The sequence below is a fragment of the Gopherus evgoodei genome, chromosome 2, assembly GCF_007399415.2.
Source record: "Gopherus evgoodei ecotype Sinaloan lineage chromosome 2, rGopEvg1_v1.p, whole genome shotgun sequence".
NCBI classification, from domain to species: domain Eukaryota; kingdom Metazoa; phylum Chordata; order Testudines; family Testudinidae; genus Gopherus; species Gopherus evgoodei.
Window position 1 is genome coordinate 170,696,357 of NC_044323.1, and position 26,376 is coordinate 170,722,732.

Below are 26,376 nucleotides of genomic sequence, written 5' to 3' on the forward strand. Positions count from 1 at the left end.
TGATTATAGTCTGACAAACAACTCGGTGCAGGAGAGTTCCGAGTTTAATGGCCCTGAGACATCTGTTGTGCTTACAAGAGAAAAGATGTTCTTCCTGACTGCTAGACCTACAAACACAGTGTGCGTTCTGCATCAAGCTGTGCTGTCTCCGGCATATGCATCAATAGTTGTACAAATTCTATCCTGTGTTTCACTGGGATTGCTCAAAGTTTGGCTCTGTAGTTGGAATTTAGATAAGAAATCTGTTTGTGCTAGAATGGAATTCAGTTTGCATTCTCAAAGCTGTTTTGTCTCTGCAGTGATAAAGAATATGAAGTACTAGAAATTTACGTACAAACTTTGCATCTTTAAAGGATGCAGTATTAGAGCTGTGTTGGTCCCGGGATGCTAGAGAGACACAGTCGGTGCAGTAATATCTTTTTGAACTAGCTGCTATTGGTGAGAGAGATCAGCTTTTGCATTTAGCTCAGAAGCTTGTCTCTCACACCAACAGAAGTTGGTCCAATAAGATATATTACCTCACCCACTTTGTCTCATCTTTAATGTAGGAAGATATTACTGAGTACACACCAGGTTGAACTTTCTTTAATATGAAGATTGTTTAGAGCAGGGACTTTTTTCATATTTGTCTGTAAGAAACACCGAGCAAATGTCTGCTGCTGTACTTTAAAGGTAGTTGAATTGAAGCCTACTCACCCTAGACTTCAACTGTTAGACTGTGTCACAACTTAAGGCTGGAACACTTTCCTTTTATAAATGGCTCCTCCTAACATACTTTTTGTCAATCCTGTCAGTGTGAATTTGTAAGTGAAGTAGATCATTTTAAAAAATGGTGATGGAATGTAGTCAGCTTCAGAAACCAAATACTTTGTGGTTAGAGTTGTACTGGTCAAATGGTAAAGCTTCTTGGACATGCTGTCTACTCTGTGCTATTCATGTTGTCTACTTAGAGTAGACTCTGGCCATGTCTACATCTAAAATTTTGCAGCGCTGGTTGTTACAGCTGTATTAGTACAGCTGTATAGGGCCAGCGCTGCAGAGTGGCCACACTTACAGCAACCAGCGCTGCAAGTGGTGTTAGATGTGGCCACACTGCAGCGCTGTTGGGCGGCTTCAAGGGGGGTTCCGGGAACGCGAGAGCAAACCGGGAAAGGAGACCAGCTTCGCCGCGGTTTGCTCTCGCGTTCCCCGATCCACCCTGCAAACCGCAGGGAAGGAGACCTGCTTGCTCGGGGTTCCGGGAACGCGAGAGCAAGCCGGGCAAGGAGACCAGCTTGATTACCAGAGGCTTCCTCCTTCCACGGAGGTCAAGAAAAGCGCTGGTAAGTGTCTACATTGGATTACCAGCGCTGGATCACCAGCGCTGGATCCTCTACACCCGAGACAAAACGGGAGTACGGCCAGCGCTGCAAACAGGGAGTTGCAGCGCTGGTGATGCCCTGCAGATGTGTACACCTTCAAAGTTGCAGCGCTGTAACGCCCTCACCAGCGCTGCAACTTTCTGATGTAGACAAGCCCTCTGACTAGTTATTTAGCAGGCAGCGGTAAATCAGTGTTGCTGTTGCCTCTCCAGAGCAGGATGCTGGTGTGAGCTCTACCTGCAATCATACAAAATTATTTTTCATTATTGCTATGGGTTGTTTGGGTTCTGACTTTGCCCCATATGCATCAGGATTTAAACCAAACTGTCTTCAGGAAAGTACTACTTCATGTGATCTGAAACTTCTAAAACATGTGATGACATTGCTTGTTTGTGCAGTACTGTCATTTGCTTTAAAGGTTTTAGTACTTGGCAGACCCCAACATGCCCTCTTTAAAACGTAACCATTTGTCTCTCTTTATAATTGGTATCTTGTGTAACCATTAGTTCTGTTACTCTTGTCCATAAACAATCATTAAAACATGCCAAAAATAGTAAGAAAAAGAATATGCTCTTGATCAGTGCATTTAATCTAATCTGGAGTGGCTATCATGGACTACTATCATTTGACTAGCTTGAAAGAAACCCATGGCCCTTGAAAACCCTTTATAGAATTCCAGCCTGTTAGTAGTTGGCTTGCTGACTTTGACTGCTGCTCTAATTGCTCAAAGTTAATTTCTTCTGAAGATTTCTGAGGGTTTCTCTTCATTTGCTTCTGTTTTGAAGGTTTTGGCTCAGTGACCATCTAAAATTAATACAGTAACTCCTCACTTAACGTTGTAGTTATGTTCCTGAAAAATGTGACTTTAAGTGAAATGATGTTAAGCGAATCCATTTTCCCTATAAGAATTAATGTAAATTGGGGGTGGGAGCTAGATTCCAGGGAAGATTTTTAAGTCAGATAAAAGGCATTATATACATTTTAAACAATTTTAAACAAGCAATTTAATACAGGTATAAGTTGCAAGCCATTTTAAAGAAACAATTTAATACAATCATAATTGCTGAGCATGAAGCAATGGGAGGTGCCCCGCCTTACCCTACACAGGCACAGCCCACTGCAGACGATGAGGCAGGCAAGGAGACTGAAGGTGCTGTAGGCTAAGAGAAGCACACTGCGCAGCAGCAGCTGGAGCTTCCCCTACTATACAAGCACCAGGGGTCGGGGTTTCAACCCTCGGCTCACCCACTCCACCTCTTTCCCCAAGCCCCCACCCTTAACCCGCCTCTTCTCCCCCAGGAGACAGGGAAGGGACGGGGAGCCTGTGTGCCAAGTCCTCGCTCTTCCCCCGCCCCCCCGAACACCACAAACCAGCTGATTGCCGCGGGCGGGAGGAGGGGGAAGGCACTGATCGTGGGGTCTGCTGGCAGGTGGGAGCCGCGGGGGGGGGGGGGACGGGACGTAGTGGAGCTGATTGTGGGGGGACTGTCAGCTGTGGACAAAGCAGGTAGCCAAACAACGTTACAGCGGAGCATTGCATAACTTTAAACGAGCATGTTCTGTAATGGAGCAGGGACATAAGATCAAAACAGTGTTAAGCGAGAGGATGTTAAGTGAGGAGTTATTGTAGTATAGTATCTTCTAGTCTTGCAAGTCTTGCACCCTGACCTTATATAACAGAATGTCCCAGACAGGACAAAACTGAATTCTGCATTTACAAAATAAGGTGGGTTCATTGGAAGCTCAGTAACAAGTTAGCATTTATACCGTGTTTATCTGTATTGCTGAAACATCCATAGAACTCACCATCTTCAGTTAATGAAGATGTTAAATGACACAAATTGAAAAATATTGAACACTTCTAAGTATAGCTACCGAAGGTTTCTTGGTAATTTTGTTTTCACAATTGACTTTTTGAAATTTCTATTTACATTTAAAGCCTGTTTCGAATCTTCCTTTTGGGAAGAGGGACTTGTTTTTTAAATAATTTTCTTCACTTAAGTCTAGTGTTTAATTTACGTTGTGTAATGCAGATATCTATTCTACTTGCTATTTAATGTGGCCAGACAAATTCAGGCTGAATTAGATTACTTTGTCTATAATGTTATTTATTTGTGAAAATTACATATGTACTTTGAGTTATCTGTGATATGCGCCTCTTCCACTCCTATTAAATAGTTTGTGTGCAACCCCATTGAAGCTTTTTCTTCAGTTTTGTATCTGTGGCAGATTCTATCCTTGCTTCTAATTCAAGGATTCTCAAACTGAGGGTTGGGACTACTCGGGGGTTGTGAGCTTATTACGGAGGGGGGTGGGGGTCATGAGCTGTCAGCTTCCATCCCAAATTCTGCTTTGCATCTAGCATTTATAATGGTCTTAAATATATTAAAAAGTGTTTTTAATGTATAAGGTGGGTCGCACTCAGAGGCTTGCTATTTGAGAGGAGTCAACAGTACAAAAGTTTGAGAACCACTGTTCTAATTCTCCAGAGCAGCATTCAACTGCTTTAACATGCTACAGGCTTTTCTCTTCTTCCAGTCCCAGGCTCATTCACTACACATTCCAACTTCTGTAACAAATGAAGCTGGGGTCCTGTGGGGGAGAAAAAAATAGAATGTGTTAAATTAAAGTCTGTATCATAATGCAGACACACAAGGGGGCTGAATTAAGAATGCATAGGCAACCTTCAGTGTGTCACTTTCTAACTTTTCAACCTTCATGTTCTTTTAACAGTTTTGGTATGTAATTATAAATTTGTGCCTTTAGGTTGCAAATATACAGTAAGCATACAGAAAAAAATGGGTTTTCTAAACTTTTTTGGCAAAATGCGCACATTAATCTTTATAAAAAGTTTCCTACTGTAGAAATTTTCTTCACTTTTTGCTCCCATTCTCTTATGGTGGTTTTGGTGTTGCCTATTAAGGCTTGTCCACACAGAACAGCAATGAGCACTATAGAGAAGCATTTCTTCTGATTGCAATATATCTGCTGAACTGCCTCAAAACATTAGAATAGGGAATAAAGTAAAGGATTCTAGCAGCCACAAACCTGCATCTCATTAGCAATTAAAATTTCTAATGCAAACTGAGCTGGTATTTTTGAAATCCATTACAAAGTAATTAGACCATATGTATAACAGCAAAAGGATATAAACAAAAAAACTCTGTGGCACCTGACGGAAAAAGGATTGCTGTATAGCCATCAGAGAATTAGTTTTCTCCTGACATACTTTATTGGAAGCAAGAATGTTGCATTTTGTCCCCTCACTGTTGCATGTTTCCCTATAGTCAGGATAGTCTTGCTGCGGTGCTCTTTTTAAAAAAAAAAATTAAAAATAAGAAAAATCGAGCTCTTAAATATTTTGTTTCGTGATTATACTACTTTTTGTAAACATGTGAAGGTTTAAAAAACAAAAATTTTAACCATACACAATACTTGAGTAACCATCTATTTCAAAATTTCTAAAAAAACCCAAAAATCTATTTTTTGTTCATTGAACGGTTGCAATTTTTAGGACTTCTTACAAATGATTAAAATCCTGTTTCACCTCTTGTAGATCGAGCTGGAAGCATTAGTACCCTTGATTCCTTAGACTTTGCAAGATACTCTGATGATGGAAACAGGGAGACAGACGAACGCGTAGCAGGTGAGTAGGATTGTGTGGGATGGGAGTCCTAGAATACTAGGGTTACCATATGGCTTCATGGGGGTTTTTTGGGCAGCAGCATTTATAATTTGCATCTTTCCTTTCCAGCAACATGTTAAATATTGTACTGGATTGTATTTTACTACCTCAGGTTTATTCCAAATCATCTTTCAGTTAGCTCAGCTGAAGTGCTGCTGTTAAGTAATTTTAGGAATGAAAAGGAGCAAAATATATCCCTCTTAATGCCCTGTCCTCAGAATACATGAGATTCTATGCTGTACTGCCATCTCCTCAATGTATTGTTTGCCACAGCGGTACTTGAAAATTGTCAAAACCTGCGCTATGAGAGCAACAATTGTTTACTGATAATTAATGCCAGTGTAACCCCAGTAAGTATGCTGGCCATAAATTCCCCCTCTGTTTTTTTTGTTCCCAGACAACTGTCATAAGGGAAGACTTCGTTCTTCTACTACCCACTGCTGTAGACACTTAGTGTGGTGGTAAGAAAAGGGACCATGTAAAAAATGGCAACTCTGTTTCTTTAAATAGATCTGCTCTTCCCAAGTATTTGGTACCTGCTTGCATTAAGTGACAAATACCTTTTCTTGTCAAAGATGCAGAGCCAATATAACATTGGGAGTATGTGCTGGATTATTTTTGGTCTTACTCAAAACCACCCTTTTAATTAGGTTCTAGTTGCGGAATGCATTGGTGATGCATGAGCCAGGAGAGGAAAAAAACCTAGATTTTCAGTTTTCACTGTTTTCAGTGCCAGCAGGTAGAAAATTGTGTACTTGTAACATAAGAGACTTGATATAACAAATCACTGAGGCATATTGTACCCAACTATGATATGTGCATCACAGAGTATAAGCCTCATTTTAAGATAATGGTGAAGCCTAAAATACATACTTAAAATGCAGTTGTCTCCTGTAGTCTTATCATTAGATCATTTTCTTGTTACTGTTATATAAGCTTTGCAATAGTATGGAATTAATCTGACCTACTTTCTCAAAGCTGGATTTCAGCAGTTGAGTTATTTAATGAAGACTAGCTGTCCATAGCAACCTTATGAAATTAAGGATCTGTGTTTATCTACCAGGTACTTTCTATCAGCTTAGCCTACACCCAGGCCAGATAAGCATTATCTAAATAAAAAACATATATATGAGAGGTTTCTCTTTGATCTCAACCTCAAGTGTAATTGATGTCTTTGATATCTGCTCTTTTCTGTGAATCACAAGATGTTGGATGAGGGAAGCAACAGGAAATGGCAAGGATAGCTGCCCCTTTTTAAGGATGTTTCTCTACCTTTTGTGGAGGGATCGCTCAGTTGTTTGAACATTGGCCGGCTCAGCCCAGGGTTGTAAGTTCAATGCTTGAGGGGGCCATTTAGGGAACTGGGGTAAAAATCTGTCTGGGGATTGGTCCTGCTTTGAGCGGGGGGTTGAACTAGATGACCTCCTGAGGTCCTTTCCAACCCTGATATTCTATGATTCTTTTGTTTGCAATCGAGAGGGGTCTAGAAGTAGATCCAGCTGCAGTTACGTGATCATAGAACAGCAATGGCCAAGATTACTTTTTGGTTTTTACATACGTTTTCAACAGCTTCTCTCAGGGCTTGTCTACATCAGAAAGTTGCAGCGCTGGTGAGGGAGTTACAGCGCTGCAACTTAGGAGGTGTACACATCTGCAGGGCACCACCAGCGCTGCAACTCCCTGTTTGCAGCGCTGGCCGTACTCCCGTTTTGTCTCAGGTGTAGAGGATCCAGCGCTGGTGATCCAGCGCTGGTAATCAAGTATAGACACTTACCAGCGCTTTTCTTGACCTCCGTGGAATAAGCAGGTATCGCAGCATACCTGAGGAAGCCTCTGGTAATCAAGCTGGTCTCCTTCCCCGGCTTGCTCTCGCGTTCCCCGAACCCCGAGCAAGCAGGTCTCCTTCCCTGAGGTTTGTTGGGTGGTTCCGGGAACACAAGAGCAAACCGCGGCGAAGCTGGTCTCCTTTCCCGGTTTGCTCTCTCGTTCCCCGAACAAGCAGGTCTCCTTCCCTGCGGTTTGCAGGGTGGTTCGGGGAACGCGAGAGCAAACCGCGGCGAAGCTGGTCTCCTTTCCCGGTTTGCTCTCTCGTTCCCCGAGCAAGCAGGTCTCCTTCCCTGCGGTTTGCAGGGTGGTTCGGGGAACGCGAGAGCAAACCGCGGCGAAGCTGGTCTCCTTTCCCGGTTTGCTCTCTCGTTCCCCGAACCCCCGAGCAAGCAGGTCTCCTTCCCTGCGGTTTGCAGGGTGGTTCGGGGAACGCGAGAGCAAACCGTGGCGAAGCTGGTCTCCTTTCCCGGTTTGCTCTCTCGTTCCCCGAACCCCCGAGCAAGCAGGTCTCCTTCCCTGCGGTTTGCAGGGGGGTTCGGGGAACGCGAGAGCAAACCGCAGCGAAGCTGGTCTCCTTTCCCGGTTTGATCTCGCGTTCCCCGAACCCGCCTTGAAGCCGCCCAACAGCGCTGCAGTGTGGCCACATCTAACACCACTTGCAGCGCTGGTTGCTGTAAGTGTGGCCACTCTGCAGCGCTGGCCCTATACAGCTGTACTAATACAGCTGTAACAACCAGCGCTGCAAAATTTTAGATGTAGACATGGCCTCAGATGTGACCCATGTTACTGTCTTTTTACTTTGAAATTAAACTGCTGAGGTGTGTGTCACGCTGTCTGGAGTGACTCACCACTATGAGTGCCAACCTCAGAGTAGACTGCCAGGAAACAGAGCAAAAACCCCAAACTGGTTTTATGTTCTGTAATTAGATTTTGCCAAGCCTGTAACAAATTTATAGTGCTTTAGGAGTATAAACTTAACATAACCATGGGGTCACAGACAGACTGGAATGCCCAAGGCGACTATTTTGCCACCTAGGCAAGCTTAACTTTGTGATAGATGGTTGCTTTACAGAAAAAAAACCCACAATAATACTCAGCTTACCCCCAGTCCCAAAGGATGGGTCACTTACCCTGTGTCATTTGTACTCAGATCTCAAACCAAGGACAACACTTATCGCCAATCCTGTAACAAACCAACTAAAGGTATATTTAACTAGGAAAAAGAAATGAGTAATTTACAAAGTTAAAGCAGGTGCACATACACACACAAATGAGTTAGTCACCTTTCGAAAGGTGACTGTAACTTCTATTGTAAGCAGACTCTGTATACCTATAGGGCTAACCCAGCCAAAACAGGTGGGAACTCCTTGGTTATCCTTAGAAATTCTTGCCCCTCAGAGTTCAAGCAGCACAGGAATAATTTCTCCTGAACAGGCATTTTACTTCCTTTCCACAATGTTCAAGCTGTGACAGGATAAAGGCTTGGGCACATACTTTCTTCAGGGCTGTGTGGGAAGCAATCAACAAAATCTTTTGTCCGATGTCTGTAGACCTGCTTTTGTTGGGGAGGAGATAGCATCTCTTGTGGTGAACTAGTATTTCACACTTGGTAATGCTTCTCCCCTGACTGGATTTACAGTTTCAAAGCAAACATTTTTGCGATTACAGAACAAACAATAAATGTTATCTTATAGAAAGGGTTACGGTACAATAAGCAAGATTAATACATCTAGCAATTTACAAGCATTTCATAAAGTCTAAACACTAAACACATTGTTACAAGTCTAGTACCTGTTTTAGCAATAACAGTACAAAGGTGAGTCAAACTGGTTTCCAGCTATGCGTTTGATAGTATAAACTTGAGACCTAGGGACTTTGGCATGAGCTGGCACTGGTCTACCAGTGTCACAATATGCTGCTCAGAAGATTGTTGAAACTGGTGCAGAATTTGGCAACCAACTTGTTGAATGGTATTTCTTGCCAAGAGCATATTGCACTGGTCAACCAATTAAAGATGGTAATTATCTGTCTGATGGCCAGACTTTGCTACATACACACTACAAGTTTCAGTTTCTATTATGCATTTAGAATTGTTGTCCTTCTCAGAGTGTATTCCAGATAAAGTGCTCCAGAAAGCCCTGACATTTGTAGCTGTTAGGGTTTTTTTGAATGAGGAAATTGAATGGATAAAATTATTTTCCCCTCAATGCTGCTGTTGGGAGAACTACTGTGGACTTTGCCCAGTTTTATCATACACTCCAGAACCCATAAATTGCGTAAAAGCTACCTGAGGAGAGATGGGGAAATTTACTCCAATCAGAGCATCAGCTCTGTTCATTGGCAAAAAAAACTACTTTAATACGGAGATAAGTTTGCTTGATGGCATATTGTCCCTTTGCAAAATATTGAGTTGAGTAAAACTTCTGAAAACCAGGAAATGCACAGTTAAGATTGCTCATGCAGCCTTAACTCTGCCTTCTTTCAGCAATGCCCCATTAATACAAATACCTTTATTCTGATATCCCCCCTCCAGTTGCTGAAATGTATAAGCTCTTCACCTGCTTCTACAACCCATTCACTCTCATCCCCAGGATTCCAGCTAATACTTTTCAAGGAAAAAGTGAGGGGCAGGGAGAAGGTTGATCATGCCACCCTCTTCAAGCAACTTCTTAGTATGCATATATTCACACTGGCTCTTGTCACTGTAGGCATCAGGAGGTTACAGATCCTGACATACTCGCACATTTAGCAACCCCCCAGAAAGATTATCATGCCTATACAATTTAAGAATCACTTCACAGCCTTTTGCATTTCCCTTACACTGCTTCACAGGATACTATCTCAACCTTCAGTTTCTCTTAACAATCGTTAAAGCATTAGGTCATCTCATATTCCATCTCATTGCGGACAATGTCCTTTGTAATATAAGCTCTGTGCCCTGCTCCTGACAAAACCTATGCAATTCTGCAGAGAAATACCTGCTGCATGCTGAAGGTAAACATGCATGCACCTCTTCCCTTTCCTCACAGACACAATAATGGAAAACATAGATCTCAGGCCATAATCACAACTCTGTCATGCACTCCAAGTAATTCACAGATCTTGCAAATACACTTCTACCATGCAGAGCTAACTACTGCCTCTGTCATTCAGCATAGCTACACCAGGGGTGGGTAAACTACAGCCCAGGGACTGCATCCAGACATTTAAATCTGGCCCTCGAACTCCCGACGGGGAGCAGGGTCTGGGGCTTGCCCTGCTCTGTGCAGCTCCTGGAAGCAGCAGCATGTCCCCCCTCCAGCTCCTAGGGGCATAGGGGCTGCAGGGGGCACCATACACTGCCCCTGCTCCAAGCAGCGACTCTGCAGCTCTCATTGGTCGGGAACTGTGAGCATTCATGGCCTGTCATACAATTTCCATACCCAGATGTGGCCCTCAGACCAAAAAGTTTGCCCACCCCGAGCTACACACTCACTTTACCTGGAGTGCATGCAGATAATAAATGCTTAGACTGCTGTCATATCCCAACTCGCTACTCACAGTGTCCTTCATGCTAAAACCTCTGTACTCTGCTAATTATATAATGTACACAAGTCTGCACTGAAATGATGCATTCTGCATCTTGAAGGTACACAGGTAGCTTTTGCCTTTGCTCAAATCCATTGGAGTTTACGAAATATAGATCTCATAGTCTTATCAGAGCTCTATTACGCATGTCAAAGTAATTCACTCAAGTCCTCATATCACAAACACATCTTTACAAAGTAAGCCAACTACCACCTCCACTACATAATGTAGGTACATCTAGTGCCTAACACACTGACTGCACATGGAGTGTATCCAAATAATTCCCGTTGGCTGCTGCCAAATCCAGGGGATTAGAGGGAAGTGGCATGGGCAATACTATTAGTGGTCAAAGATGGAGTCTGGAATTACAGGAATATATCACATGCCCTTACATAGTTTACTGAACCACAGCGGGTGGCCATTGGCCCCTTGAAGTCTGAGGTGTCCTCAGGAAGAGCCATCTGGGCTGGATGAGTTTCTTCTATGGTCCATTGTGAGAGCTAAGTGTCTTTGGGTATGTCTACATCTACAGTTTTCCAGCACTGGTTGTTACAGCTGTATTAGTACAGCTGTATAGGGCCAGCGCTGCAGAGTGGCCACACTTACAGCAACCAGCGCTGCAAGTGGTGTTAGATGTGGCCACACTGCAGCGCTGTTGGGCGGCTTCAAGGGGGGTTCGGGGAACGCGAGAGCAAACCGGGGAAGGAGACCAGCTTCGCCGCGGTTTGCTCTCGCGTTCCCTGAACCCCCCTGCAAACTGCAGGGAAGGAGACCTGCTTGCACGGGGGTTCGGGGAACAGCGAGAGCAAACCGCAGGGAAGGAGACCTGCTTGCTCGGGGATTCGGGGAACGCGAGAGCAAACCGCAGGGAAGGAGACCTGCTTGCTCGGGGATTCGGGGAACAGCGAGAGCAAACCGCAGGGAAGGAGACCTGCTTGCTCGGGGGTTCGGGGAACGCGAGAGCAAACCGGGGAAGGAGACCTGCTTGATTACCAGAGGCTTCCTCAGGTATGCTGGGATACCTGCTTATTCCACGGAGGTCAAGAAAAGCGCTGGTAAGTGTCTACACTTGATTACCAGCGCTGGATCACCAGTGCTGGATCCTCTACACCCGAGACAAAACGGGAGGACGGCCAGCGCTGCAAACGGGGAGTTGCAGCGCTGGTGATGCCCTGCAGATGTGTACACCTCCTAAGTTGCAGCGCTGTAACCCCCTCACCAGCGCTGCAACTTTGTGATGTAGACAAGCCCTTCAATAGGCCATCGATACAGAGCTGTCTGGCCCTAATGTAAATTCTGTCGGGTGGTTGTTACCCAAGAATACAACGCATTTAAGATACTAGTACAAAGCAAATATATATAACTTCAGATACAAAGATGATACATGCATATAAACAAGGTAATCATACTTAGTAAATCATAACTTTTCTATTGACACCTTACATGTCACTTTGTTCAAGATTTATTGCAATTGCATATTGTAATATCAATTATATAAATGGTCATACTCAATCATACAGCATCATGAGGGCATTACCTTGAGTAAAACTCAACAGGTTGAGACCCTTTTGAGGCACATCAAATCCATAGTTTGATCTCTGGTGTGGCACAAAAAAAAAAACCTTGAAACTTTTTGAAAAATGGCTACTTTTTTCTGGGCTTATATCACTGCTGTCCTTAGTTCAAATGAACCTAAATTTGGATCGCTAACCATGCCTTGCGCCCTCCTGAGCTCATGAAATTCCAAAGAAATCTGAGTAAGTGTAGATTTTAGAGGGTTCAGTGAGGTCAGATTTTACACAGAAGTCTTGATGAAACTTAACTATAATGGTGCTAACACACTATTATAATACTGCATCAGTCGCTTTTGATCAGGAATAATGGAAGGAATCTTAATTGCAGAAAATTTGATAGCACTCCAATGTAAAATCTAGAAAGCCAACTCCAAATCAAAGTAAAAATTAAGGGTTTTTTAACTATAGCAAGGGGCATTTTTTAAATAACTGAAAGCAACTCAGATTTTTTGGGCCTTTCTTGTAACTTGGTATCAGTGTAACAGATCTCATTGGTCCTTCTAAATGTGATGTTACAGAAATGGACTATGAACTGAGTAATAAACTAATAGCACAATTTTGCATGACATTACTATGTCAGTGGTGATGTATACAAAATATTTTAGTCTTAAAAAAGTGACTTAAGAATTTTGGAACAGGTGCACGTTTGAATACTGATCCTTTGTGGCTAGGACCATTTAAAGTTTTCGAAAAGATCCAGTGAGTTTGAATCCTAGAATAGCTAAAAGTAACACAAATCTCTTTCCCCTGCTGCTGTGTGAATGATCCACCCAAATGATGATTTGACTGTACAGTATACAGTGTTGTTGTAACTGTGGAGATCCCAGAATATTAGAGACATAAAGTGGGTGAGCTAATATATTTTATTGGACCAACTTCTTTTGAGAGAGACAAGCTTTCGAGCTACACGGTGATGCACAGTTCTGTCAGAAACACACAGAATAAACTACTATAAAAGATTGAAAATAATTTTATTTAATCTTTAAATGTTATTTTAGCATAGGGAGACCTGTTTCCAGCATTGGACTTTTCTTTCTTTTTTTAAATTTTCAGTGTCCCTTTAAATAAAATCTGAGCTGCAATTGTTGCTCTTAAAGTACCTCTTAGCTGCAAAGACAACCTGTTTTTAAATTTGCAAAATAAACTTGATTAACTTAATCCCTCTTCTTATTCTTCTCTTGCTTTCTCTCACTTTTTCTCCTTTTCTCTAAGGAGATACTTTGATATCATAGTGGTCTTAAGAGTTTAAATTTCAGTCTTGGGAAGAAGTGAGGGCATAATCTAATATACCAGGCTCCTTTTGATAATAGTTCATCCTAGCTCTTGAAATTAACTACCTTTTCATACTGCTATCCTCCCTTTTAAAGATTTCTCTAGACAGAACCCATAATTTCTGATTTTATTGTTGTGCCCCCTTGAAAGCAGTAAGAAAGATAGAAAGCCATTGTATTGATCTGTAGCTAAAATAAACTGGTCCTGATTTGTTTGTAAAATCAGAATTGTGCCATGGCTAGTCACTATTAGAACCCACTTTGCTATATTCAAAGAATATAGTGGCAAAAATTTGATACCTGCCAAATGGAAGTCCTTGTATTGCTCTTCTTGTCATAATATACAGCACTCTCCCAGACTTCTTATTGTAACAGTTCAAGGCATCTGTTTATTTGTCTATTCCAGTTCTCAGTATTGATGTTCAGTCTTCATTGGTGAATTCTATAAGCAGAAAAGAAAATGGTCTTGTGCACTTCAGTTTTGCCCGTCCATTTGATCCTATCTGTAGTTAAAGTGGCTGGGGGCGGAGGGCAGGGTCTCATGTGAGCTTATCTGGGGAATCTGGTGAAGAGGACCTGTACTGTGACTGAATTTTTTTCATCTTCATTTCTTTTGGGGGCGGAGGGGGGGAAGATGTAAGACATGAAAATTCATCAGGCCGGATATGTGAATTTAGATGACAAACCAAATTGCAACTTAAAGGAAATTCATTTTGCTGCTTAGACCCCTGATATAATACATCAAGACCTGGGTATCAGAAATTACCTGTATACATATTTAAACAATCCGAAAAATGTGATCCAAAATTCATTTGTCATTGAAGCTTGTGGTATTAGGGGAAAATTGCCAAAAGCTAGCTCATTTTTCTGGAAAATTGATTCAGTTGTATACTTGATTTTTCTTTCACCTAAAATCATGGTTTATTTTAAGTGAGTTAATTGAAAACAATTAATAAAAGTTGATGTGGAAGAGATGATGGGGTTTAATATTCTTCCTCTTAACATTCATTATGGTAAAATAACAAGCTAATGAAAATGGGTTTCATTCCTACAGACTAATGAAGAATGCAAACTTGCAATCAAAAAGCTATAGCATCCTGTATTAAGAGAATGGAAGATAAGAACTGAGGCTTCTGCTCCATCTTAAATTCACTCTGTGGTATAGAAATATTGTAGTGATTTGAAATTATGTTAATTGGAGTTTGGAAAATGTATCCAATAACTACTCAACTATACCTGCTAGAGCTGTAGGTTTGGAAATTTTAGGCCTGTGATGCCCTGATTTGTGTAATTAATGAATGTGAACTCAAAAAATCAATCCCAACTGTCAGATCTGTCAGTTCCATTCTTCCCTTCCCTATCACTCCTTTTTTTTTTTTTTTTTCCCTTCTGTCTGGCACTCCCTTCCTCCCTGCAGCTACAAGATGTTCTAGTAATCTTATTACCACAGATGAAATGGTCTCTTACAGTATGTAACTACTTATGCTAAATAGTCCGTTCCACTTTGTATTTAGCTGTGACATGCTGAGTATCTTTCCCTGCTCCTGAAGAAGAGCGCCCTGTAGCTCGAAAGCTTGTCTCTTTCACCAATAGAAGTTGGTCTGATAAAAGATATAACCTCACCCACCTTCTTTCTCTCTAATATCCTGGGACCAATGTAGCTACAGTAACACTGCAGACATAGTGACTTGAGAAGATACAGTATGAAAGGAATAGACACACTTGCCTATATAGTAACTGCCTTTACACTGTCATGTGTGAAATACTATGGAAAAAGGCTGACAAACTCTGATTCAGAGAGAAAATATTACCAATTTCACTGAAGTAACGTGAATTGTACTACTTACAAGGATGTATTTGAACTAGTGGCTCTCCAAGAACCAAATACCAAGCTGGGTATAGTTCAGATATTTATTGCAACTACTTAATTTTCTTGGTGCAGAGAGAAGATTAGTAACATAGCATAGCCCTGCACTCCTTCTGCCTGTCCCCCTGCCTTCTCAGAAGTATTCTCTGACCCTTTCTTGCAGAGTGTTTTTAAACTGGAGTTCTCAGCCTTAGGGTTAAGAGTCTCAAGTGTCTAATGATTTTGAGATTCTTAAAGAAGCCTGTTTTTTAAGAAAGTGTTGAGTCAACCCGCCTTGAAAATCAAGCCTCTTTAAGGTGTCTCAGATTAGTCACCCACAAATTGAAGCACTGAAAATAATCATGGTTTTTTTAAATCTTGACCCTAGTAAGTTACTTGGAAGGTTCAACTTCACTAGTGCAGGCTCAGTGCTTTCCTAAGGCAGCTGAAGGCTATCTGAGCTCTTCTTCCTTGCGGGAGGAGCAAGCAACCCTAGTCTCTTGAAGCAAATTCTACCTGGACAGTTTTGCCTTCCTGACTTGGAAGGTGAATAGACTACAGAAACCATTGAATTTTAAGGCACAGTGCTAAGTTCAATGATGTCCTCTTGTAGGGAGATTAGCCACATTCTGAGCTCCAGCTTCTGAATCTCTGCTTTCCTCACAGAGGTGGGAGGAAACTCAATTTCTTCCTTTAGAGAGCTGTCTCATGCCAAACACTTAGACTAATTCAGATTTACACTGATAAGCCCTCCCTCCAGGTTGCCTAATGGGCTGTACCTGTTAGCTGGTCCATCAAACCTGGCACTTAAAACAGTCCATTGGACTATTTATACATGCTGCCCTTAGATCACAAGAGAATTAAACTCCCTGACAACAAGGTACTGATACCATACAGTGGTCAATATTTGCTAAGTTATCAGGCAGTGTAATTTTTCTCTTAAATAAAGTAAAAAAGATCTCCCCAGCTAGAAGTATCAGCATATATTGATGTTGGTGCTGGCCATTGTTGTATGATAAAGAATGCAGTAACAAGACATCATGAAATGAAGCTACTTGTTGAAATATGCATAATTCTCTCAAATAAAAAGTTAACTCTGAATGATATTTTTAAAGATCAATCAATATTCTGGACTAACATTTTACAAAGCATGCACAGTAAGAAAAGGCAAATGCTGACAAATGTACTCTTTTTTTTAATTTTTTTTTAAAAAGGCAAATTTAGGTTCCTGAAAACTGAAATTTTGTCAGCTTGGTGGGAGCTAAAATAGCTGAGTTATACACAGTAAGAAATGAGGTGTGAGACTTAACAGTGTCAGTTTTATTTTGTGCCATATAATGTGGTGGTTTTGACATACTATAGAGCTAATGCTCCTCAGATATTTGTCTCGTTTAAAATCTTAAGCCGTTTAAAGAGAAACATGCAGCAGAGTAACCCATTTTGGTAGGAACAAGCAGGTAAAGTCATAATGGTTGTGGTTTTTATTCCTTCAGCATCATTGCAGTTCACTCAAATTTTAATTCTTGCCGTCTGACATGGGTTTGTCTGACATGGGTTTTTTGGCTTTCTATGCCTTCAGTCATATGTCTCTCTTATTTCTGCTTCAGTTTTCCTCAGTGGGATTCCTGAGTTTCTCCACTTTGTTTTTTACCAATATTATTTTACATTTATATCATTCTGGTGCAGGGCACTTCTGATCTGCAATTTTTCTGTAATTTATTTTTTATTATTTTATAATATTTTAGAGATCCAAAAATATGAATACATGCTCACTTTTTGTTAAATGATGATTTTATCTAAATTCAGTCAGTTACATGGGTTTTATATTTTTCAAAATTGAATAAATCAACACATTACTATTTAGAATCTAACTATAAACTTGTGTGATATTCATATGTTTAAGCAAATACTAAAAATGATTAGTTTATGTGTAATTTTCAGTAAAAACATTTTCTAACTTGGTTGCACAGAAAGAAATGTTTGCAGATCAGCATTGCTGACTAAAGAGATCTTTTACATACTTTCTCATCAGATCCTTGTGCTTTTGTACTGCTGCAGTAAAATTCTGTGCATCAAACAAGTTACTTTCATATAGTAAATGTGATGTACTGTAGTTACTACTTCAGTTTTGATGGATAAATGCAAACTGAGTGAATCTTTTTTACATGCACTCATTTATAGTCAAGAGGCTCTTGTTAATGACATCCAACAGGGAAACTGAATTATTTGAATACTTTTATCCAGCACTGAATAATGCATCTTACAAACAAGAGCTAATTAAATGAAGCACTTTGTTCATGGCATTGTCATCTAAAATAGTCTTTCAGAATACTCCAGTAAAGTGTTTCTAGGCAATGAGTGTGTGAAGAATATATTAAACTTATTTGACAGAGTTAAAGCATCATTAGCTTCACATCGGCATTAAAATTAAACTAGTTTAGACCATCTCAGCTCTCCAAAGTAGTTTTAGCTAATACTTAAGTATATAGTTTTATCGCTTATAGTTAAATACTGAACTACTTCATTTTCTCTAGGTAACTGACTATTTGGTATTTACCATAAGTATAATTGCCTACATTTGATATTCAGACTAATGCGCATACTCTGTACCTGGCTGAGTTGAATCAGTAAGGTGTCTGGACACTGGTAACTCCCTAAATAGGTTCCCTCAAAAGATTTAAATGTGAATGGCTGTGAAAAGGAAAGTTGTTAAATCCTTTTACATAGGTTCAAAGTATATTTTAGATTGACAGCCACTGTATATCTGACCTTCATTTTTATAACTTTCAAGATAGCAGCACTGTACTCGCATTTAAAAAATACTAGTTAGAATAAACTTTATTGGAACATTGTTAGGATAATTCATAATGGAGACATTGAACAGCTCAATTTTATTATAGTTTTTGAATCTCCAATTTTGAATCTGAGTTCAATTGACCTTAGTTTTAGAACTGTAGTATAAGTAAAAACTTTCAGAGGAAACATTACTTATGAATAAGTGAGTGTATTGTAAGCTTCTTCTGAGGACTCTGAGATATATAGGTCTTTCTTTTAGCAATGCATATCTAAATTTGTTTTTGACTTGTTGCAGTAACTTCACTTCGTCTTGTTAAAGTGAAAAATCCAATTCTACTTCTAGAAAATAACAGAAAACTCATAGCAATGTTAACAAAAAACCTTGTAAATGACATTTTGGTAACTGTCTCATAGCAAAAAATACAGCGAGATTCAAACTTTGAGATGTCTCCATGGCATTTACTCAAAGTAGCAAAATAGTATGTAGTTTCTTTATTATAAAACAACCTTAAATAGTTTAAAAGGACAATAATACCATGGCATTCTAAATTATTTCAGCTTTGCCACACAAACTGCTTCCACTACCTCTAACTCTAGCTTTTTAAAAACGTCGCCCTTTGTTTTATCCCAAAAAATCACAGCATATTAGTTAGTAGGATTTGGAGAAGGAAGGGGTGGAAGCATCATAACATTTTCCTCAATTTAATGCAAAGTTAAGATACATATTGTAGTAATTTTATTAAAAACCTACAGCGATTCCTTGTCAGACAGCTTGAACTTACAGTTTTGTTAACTGTAGACCGCTATGATTATGGAAAATGTTCACCAGTTTGCTTTCAGGCCAACTCTGCTGCATGTGTCCATGAGTTCCATAAAGACTGCATGCTTTATGTTTAATACAAACTGTATATTTTTTTTACACCCATCCTTGCTTTTTATATTTTATTTTTGTTTCCCTTTCCTTGGTTGGATGCCTGTGTGTGTTTAATCCAAATCCCTGTCCAGTCCTGGAGTTTGAACTACGGAAAGCCAAGGAGACCATTCAGGCCCTCCGAGCCAACCTGACTCAGGCTGCAGGTGGTGTACATAAACCTTTTTTTAAGTCTTTCTACTTTGACAATGTAGAAGTAGCTGAGCTCTTTCTATATAAAAGAGAGTAAATTTTATGTTAACTTTTTTTTTTTTTTTTTTTTTGCAGAAAATGAAGTTCCTTTGCAGGAACGAAAAAATTATAAATCGAGTCCTGAAATTCAGGTAGGTGATTGATAGAAATTGAGTTAATAACCCACATACAGCTGTAGCATAGCAACCATAAGGAAGGTGAGCATAAGATTTACAGTTTTCATTGTTTTCTTTTTTCCAGGAGCCAATCAAACCTCTTGAGAAAAGAGCTCTAAACTTCCTAGTCAATGAATTTTTATTAAAGAATAGTTACAAGCTTACTTCAATAACCTTTTCAGATGAAAGTGATGATCAGGTAAAGTTTGGTTAACCTTTCTGATAACAATGTTTGCCTGCATTTCTTGTTTTCAAATCTGGGTTTCTTAAATTTGTTTTTGATGTCAGAATAGTTCTTGAATTGAGCTCTGGTTTTGCAAACTCTTACAAATGCACTATATGATATGCACCTGAGTAATCCCACTGAAGTTAATGGGACTACTAGCATGCATAAAATTAACCTTGGTTATAAATATTTTGCTGATTAGAGCCATAACTTGAAAATACAGGAGCACTAAGTAATGCATCAAAATAGGCTTTCTTTTGAAAACGTGTAAATAAGGGGCTGGTGAGCATGTAACAATGGGTAGAACTATATTTCAGAGCATTTTGTAATTTGGTAATCTATTATCCAGTTATAATTTGTAAATGCAAAATTATCATATATTTTCCAACATGCTGACACAAACACACAATGTCACTCTTAAAAGGTGTGTTGAAGAATTTAATTGTAAAATTTTGAACATTATCTTCTGAAAACCTTCAGTTGATCAGTTTTTATTACAATAACCATTTTATGTTATCAATTTCATGTGTATTCTAATTACAACATATAGAGAGTGAAATGAGAAATTAATTTTCTAAACAGTTTGCTATGCATTTGTCATCAGAAGTAGCTATATATGGAGAAAAAATAGTCCATTAGAGTAACAATTCCAAGTTTGTGTAGTGATTTTCCTCAGTTTAGCATCTTTAGAAAAGTTTGATTATCTGCTCGTTTCTGGGTTAATGTAGACAGTCCCCAAGACTTACAACCAACATGAAAGGGAAGAGTTCTGGTCTTCTACTTACTTAATACTTCCCAGCCAATCACCATGTCAATAACAGAATTATGACCCACAATGGAAGCTTTACCAGTAGGGGAAAAAACAATGTGTTTTCAAAAATTCAACTTTATTTTACATGCCATGAAACAAATACTAAGAAAATGATCATATTCTGCTTGCTACTTTGAAGTGAATTTATCAGTATGTATAAATAAGTTAAAGCAAGCAATCCTTCCCCAGCATAAAATATTGTGCATCAGTTTTCATTAATTTATACAATACCTATTTCTCAGTCAAACTGTATACAATATTAACTCTCAGAATTTACTTTCTGTTTTTAAGGTGTGATAAAAATGAAGTAAGGGATGGGAATTACTATTACATAGTATTGGTTAATAATTTGTAAATCCACATAGCAGTGGACAAAATGCACGTCTTTATGAAAAAACTTAAATGCTACCATATACTATATAAACATTTCTGTTATGTTGAAATAGTGTGCTACAGAACGATTTATCTCTCTAAAAGAATTCTATGAGGCTTTCTATTAAGTGCGGAGTCCTTAATGTACATTTCTGCTCTTCAGATCGACTCCATAAAAATTGTTGGTTTGCACATATGTCTCATGTTATATACTAAATGTGTTCAGGGGAAGAAAATTTAATGGACAACCCTGCGAACTCAACCCAGTCTCTGAGAGTCAAGTTGGATTTTCTGATTCTCACGCATAATCAGCAATAACAACTTATGTGGGCCAAATTCTGCCCTCAAAGGAAAAAATAAATCCTAGATCTCTAATATAAAACAGAAATGTATGCTTGAACAGTGGAAAAGAATTGTACAAAAATGTCAGCATTTAATACCTTTGAAGATGCTCTTTAAGAGTGTATCTGCACAGCTGCTAGGAGCATGCTTTGCAGCATGTATAGACAGATGTACACAAGTTCTATTCAAGTTAGCATGCCAAAAATAGCAATGTGGTCACTATGGCTTAGTTGGTAGCTTAAGCTAGCTACAGGTGTCCATACTCAGGCTTAGACAGATTTGGGTGGCTAGCCCAAGCTGTCGTGGCAGCAGCCACGCTGCTGTTTTTAGTGCATCAGCTCGAAAAGAGCTATGGCCTGCCCATCTCCCTACCCTGGGAAGCACAATCCCAGCTGCTGACTAGACAAACCCAAAGTGACACAATACTTGAATAATCAAATGTATTTTAATGTCTTACGCATGTTCTTCCCTTTTCTTACATTAGTTATTTTAAGCGTACTTAATAGTGGAGATAGAAATAATGCAGAATAGTCAAACAAGAAATTAGAGAACTTTAGGTGATAGTCTAAAAAGATAAAATGGTTCTCAGGTTTTGAAATGTACACAATTACTGTGATTGAGTGGCCAACATGGGTGGCGTATAATGGAGGCTGATGGAGACTAAGCCTCCCCAAACCTCATGCTGGAGGGGAGGGGCAGTTGTGGATTTGGGTGTTGGGGGCGGGGAGCGGAAAGGAGAGAGAAGTGATGGAGTGGAGGTGGAACTGGCTTGGAGCTCCAGCTGTGGCCAAGAACTCAACCCAACCAGGGCCTTCCAGGGGGCTGAGAGCAGTGAGTGGTGGTGGGACCTAGGCTGGAACAGATGGGGCAGGGAGCTTCCTATCCTCCCCAAGGGAAAGCCTCACCAGCCACCCATAGTACCCAATATCAAATGTGAATGTGCACTTAAATAACCAGTTATGTAAGTACTGGATTATTTGTGCACACAGTTTTTGAGACTTTTCATTTTTGAAAATTTAGGCCCCTGTATTATTTATAGATAGATACATAGATGCACTATAATCCATGTGTATGTATAAGGTAGAATTTATTTAATTTATTTATCTATTTAAACTTTGAGGAGTAAAAAGACCCCTGCATCAGTAGTATAATACCCTTCCACCAGCTGCCTGCTTTATGCTAAAAATTTGCCTAACTGGTATACCTGATAAAATCCACATACCTTATGAAAAAAACAACTACTTATATTGCCAGATGTGCATTTTGGAAGGCTTCCTAATGCAGATCTTAGAAGTTTCTTTGGGGTAATACTACTTTCTGCCCTGGAGCAGCAACTTTGACTTCTGTTTTTCCCTTCAATTGAGTATAAGCAGCTCACCTTGCATTCTCCAAATTTTGGCGTGTGTATTGTTCTTATGCACCTATATACATGTAATGAAGTGAACAAAAATTCAAGAATAAAAAGTGTGCCATAGACTTTTGACACTGCTTTTAATCTTTTCAAGGATTTTGAACTGTGGGATGATGTAGGATTGAACATTCCAAAGCCTCCAGACTTGTTACAACTCTATCGTGACTTCGGAAACCATCAAGTAACTGCAAGAGATGTTGTGGATGTAGCAGTTGGTGTTGAAGAGGATGAGTTAGAAGTTACCACTCCTACACTAGGGAGCATGCCTGTATTTGGAGTATCACAGTCAACAGAAGTAAGATTATTGTTAAGACGCTTTTATGCAGGTTTGTTATGTAATGTCATAAGTGGAATTTGCTAAATTGTTTTCATTATTTTTATCTTGCATTTAGCAATTCTTAATAGTGCAAAAATTAGAAGATCAAATTAATGCATTAAACAGTGAGAAATGGTCTTTGACGGAACAAATCCGAAGACTTGAGAGGTATGTATTTTTGATTTCGCAGCATTTTACATAAGAATATATGTAAAATATTTAAAACAAAAATTCTCACTAGTTGTTCATAGGGGTTGTCTCTAGAACTGACAATCTTACCTTTTAATATATGGAATTTTGTTAGAACCAATAGAATATTTCAGATTTTTAAAGCATTTTAAGAGCTCCTGTTACATACAGATTGAACCTCTCTAGTCCAGCACACTTTGGTCTGATAACATCCGTGGTCCAGCACAATTTTATTTTATTGTCTTTTATGCTTAACTACTTATTGCCTTGTGCTAATACAGTAAAATTGTGTAACAACACTAACACTTCGTTATGAAGAGAGCCGGTAAGCCTTGGATAGGTGGCGTTGCAAGCGTTGTTCCGTTTATTCACCTCAGTGAGATTAAAAATAGAGACGTGCTCACTACAATATTAACCTCCCATGATTCGGCAAATTCTCTGGTTCGGCACTGGTCAGGTCCCGAGGGTGCCAGACTAGAGAGGTTCAACCTATGCAGTAATTTATCTCCTGCATTTATCAATCAGAGAAATTAAGATGACACTGTTAACTTAAATATAGATAGATAAGGAATCATATTTAAATTAGGGATGTAAACGGCATTTTTAAAAAGTATCTGTTTATATTATTACAATTGTATTGGTTAAATGTTGACAAGTTCACAACATAGGAGTGGCGGGTGCTGCAGCCACCCCCACATTTTACACGAGGTCCCGGCTGCTGGCCCTGCACAATAGGCATTTAAACATTAACTGAAGACATTACCGGTAAGACTGATGCTTATTGGTTAACCGGTTAACATTTTACATCCTTTATTTAAATATGTTTAAAGAGTGAAACTAAAATTAACTTAAATACTTTTTGCTCTTCACCGTTGAACTATTTGTGTTCGCATTTCTCTCTGCGTGGAAAATGAAAATCTTGTTTCACTTCTGTCATCAATTTCTTCTGGTTCATAAGTACTGCAAACACTGTTGCAAACACTGCTGAGGGGATGTTCATTTTAACAACTTTCTCCTTTTGAAATTAAAAAAAACAAACTATTAGTCTTGCACCAGCTTTTATGTATCCCTTAAGTTACACAATAAGATTTCTTCAGAGTATGTATCTATATATACAAAAAGTGATAACCTCTCAGTCATTTTGTCAACGTATATAGTTACCATTTCAGGGCAGGTGAAAGTATATTAAATATTGAGCTCTAAAAATTAGTTCAGAGCCAAAACATCTTAAATGTTATACTCCATACAGACACATGCTTCTTGACACTTTGTTGAATTCTTTGGGCTCAGCTCGAAACATACAAAGATCAGTCTTTCTACTCTTCAAGATCTTTCTGGCTACACCACTTCATTTTCCTTTACCAAAAAAGGGTATACCTATGCTGCAAAAAAAAACCCAAAAAACACTGTATCAGTGAGTCTCGGAGGCCATGTCAGCTGACTCAGGCTTGTGACTAAAAATAGCAGTGTAGACATTCTCACTCAGGCTGGACCCCTGGCTCTGAGCTGCATCCTCCTCACCAGGGGGATGCATTTTTCCATCCCGAGCGGAAACATCTGCACTGGTATTTTTAGCCCTGTAGCACAAGCTCGAGTCAGTTGGTCTAGGCTGGGGAAGGCAACCTATGGCACGGATGCTGAAGGTGGCGCACGAGCTGATTTTCAGCAGCACTCTCACTGCCCGGGCCATGGCTACCAGTCCAGGGGGGCTCTGCATTTTAATTTAATTTTAAATGAAGCTTCCTAAACATTTTTAAAATCTTATTTACTTTACATACAATAGTTGAGTTATATATTATAGACTTATAGAAAGAGACCTTCTAAAAACATTAAAATGTATTACCAGCACTCAAAACTTTAAATTAGAGTGAATAAATGAAGACTTGGTACACCACTTCAGAAAGGTTGCCAACCCCTGGTCTAGGCTCTGAAACTTGGGTTGAGGGTTTGTTTGTTTTTTTTTCCTGCAGTAGATGTACCCTCTGAAAGGAGTGTCAGAGTGTTCACTGACACATCTCATATGATTTAAGATGAGACATTACTGAAGTTGTAAAAAAGAATTGACATAGCAAGGTGTTTATTTACACCACAATATTTTCATATTTCAGTTGCCTGATTAAGATCTTGTTTTGAAAAGCTTCAATGTAACATTTGTTTTTCTTCTTTTAGTGAAATAGACTTCCTCAAGAATGAAAACTTTGCTGTTCCAGTGGTTTGTGACTTAGTCCACGTGCCTCTCTCAGTTCCAGAGGACAATGGAAGTTACTTAGATATCAGGAGTTCAGACAATGACAGTAAACATGGAAAAACTGAGGAAATAAGCCTTTCCATATCAGCCGAAGCAGATTCAAAGACACCTAAAGATGATACACTAAATTCTCTCCCTAGCAAAGATAGAGAGAAATTGCCCTCTTGTGCTCTATCAAATAAAGCTGCAATACACTTTGATAAACCTAATAGGTTAGTGATAAAAGTTTTAAACTGAAATGCTTTTTTTCACAGTAGGGAGATTTTTTTTTCTAAAAGCGCAGTGCTACAGAGTTCTTAATTCTTTTCTACCTCTTGCTTTCTAATTTCTAATTTTTATTCCCTTCATTTAAGTATAATAGATGGCTTTACAAATTTCTCTACATTCTTTTGTATTTTGGGGTGGTTGTGAGTTGTTTGAGAACATTTGTTAAAGATGTTAAATTACACATTTTCAATTTTAAAATTAAATGTTAAGAGTAATTTTTTAACTTCTGTCTACTAAGTTTGGAATTGTAGGGAGAAAACACTGGTATCAAAACAGTGAATGAGGGAAAGGGGATGTTACTATTTCTTTCCTATGTTCCATCTCTTTATAAAATCTATTCTGTTCTTCCTCCAGGGAGATTGAGGAGTTTTGTATTTAGGCATTGTTTAGACAAATGCGTACCAATATAACTAAAGATGTTGACTATATAATTACAATTTAAATATTACAAATCTATGCATTTTACTGTCCTGTCCTTTTAGAAAGGCTGTCCCTAAAAGTCTAGTGACATTCAGTTGTTGGAGATTTGAGACTTGGGTCTTGTCATCACTAGAAACGTATTAAAATGCAGCCTTAGAGCACTGTTAACTTATGTGAGATTAAATAAGACTTTGCAGTCAGCATATACATACACGTTGTGTCAGCTGGCAATGGGTAAATCCTGGTTCTAGTATGGTTTATTCATGACCATCTGATATATAACATGGTTTCATCTATAATGCAGTAAGATTTTTTTGGCTCCCAAGGACAGTGTTACCTCAAGGTAGAGGTGTATTGTAAAAATCTTAAATTTAAACTATATTGTAGAATTTCTGTGGATAGAAATTCCATGCTTGAATAAGAGCATAGCAGCACAAATATACTACTGACCACTTGACCAGAATGGGGATGGTGATTATAAAATGCTCAGGAACATTAAAGCAGCTGCCAAAACAGAGAACTCGGCAGTAATGGGGGATTTCAACTGTCCCCATATTGACTGAGTACAT

At 39.3% G+C, this 26,376-nt stretch overlaps 1 protein-coding gene across 5 annotated transcripts in view; it reads left to right on the plus strand.

The window, feature by feature from the left end:
- The window catches only part of RELCH (RAB11 binding and LisH domain, coiled-coil and HEAT repeat containing), a 122,535-nt gene that overhangs the window by 13,155 nt on the left and 83,004 nt on the right, over positions 1 to 26,376 (plus strand). For 4 of the 5 annotated variants that reach the window (XM_030552247.1, XM_030552244.1, XM_030552246.1 and 1 more), the window contains exons 2-8: positions 4,918 to 5,007; positions 18,933 to 19,004; positions 19,126 to 19,181; positions 19,291 to 19,404; positions 22,462 to 22,662; positions 22,760 to 22,851; positions 25,042 to 25,332. In XM_030552247.1, the coding sequence (XP_030408107.1) occupies positions 4,918 to 5,007; positions 18,933 to 19,004; positions 19,126 to 19,181; positions 19,291 to 19,404; positions 22,462 to 22,662; positions 22,760 to 22,851; positions 25,042 to 25,332 (916 nt within the window). The remainder of the gene's footprint in view (positions 1 to 4,917; positions 5,008 to 18,932; positions 19,005 to 19,125; positions 19,182 to 19,290; positions 19,405 to 22,461; positions 22,663 to 22,759; positions 22,852 to 25,041; positions 25,333 to 26,376) is intronic. The other variant, XM_030552245.1, reaches the window with a different exon arrangement.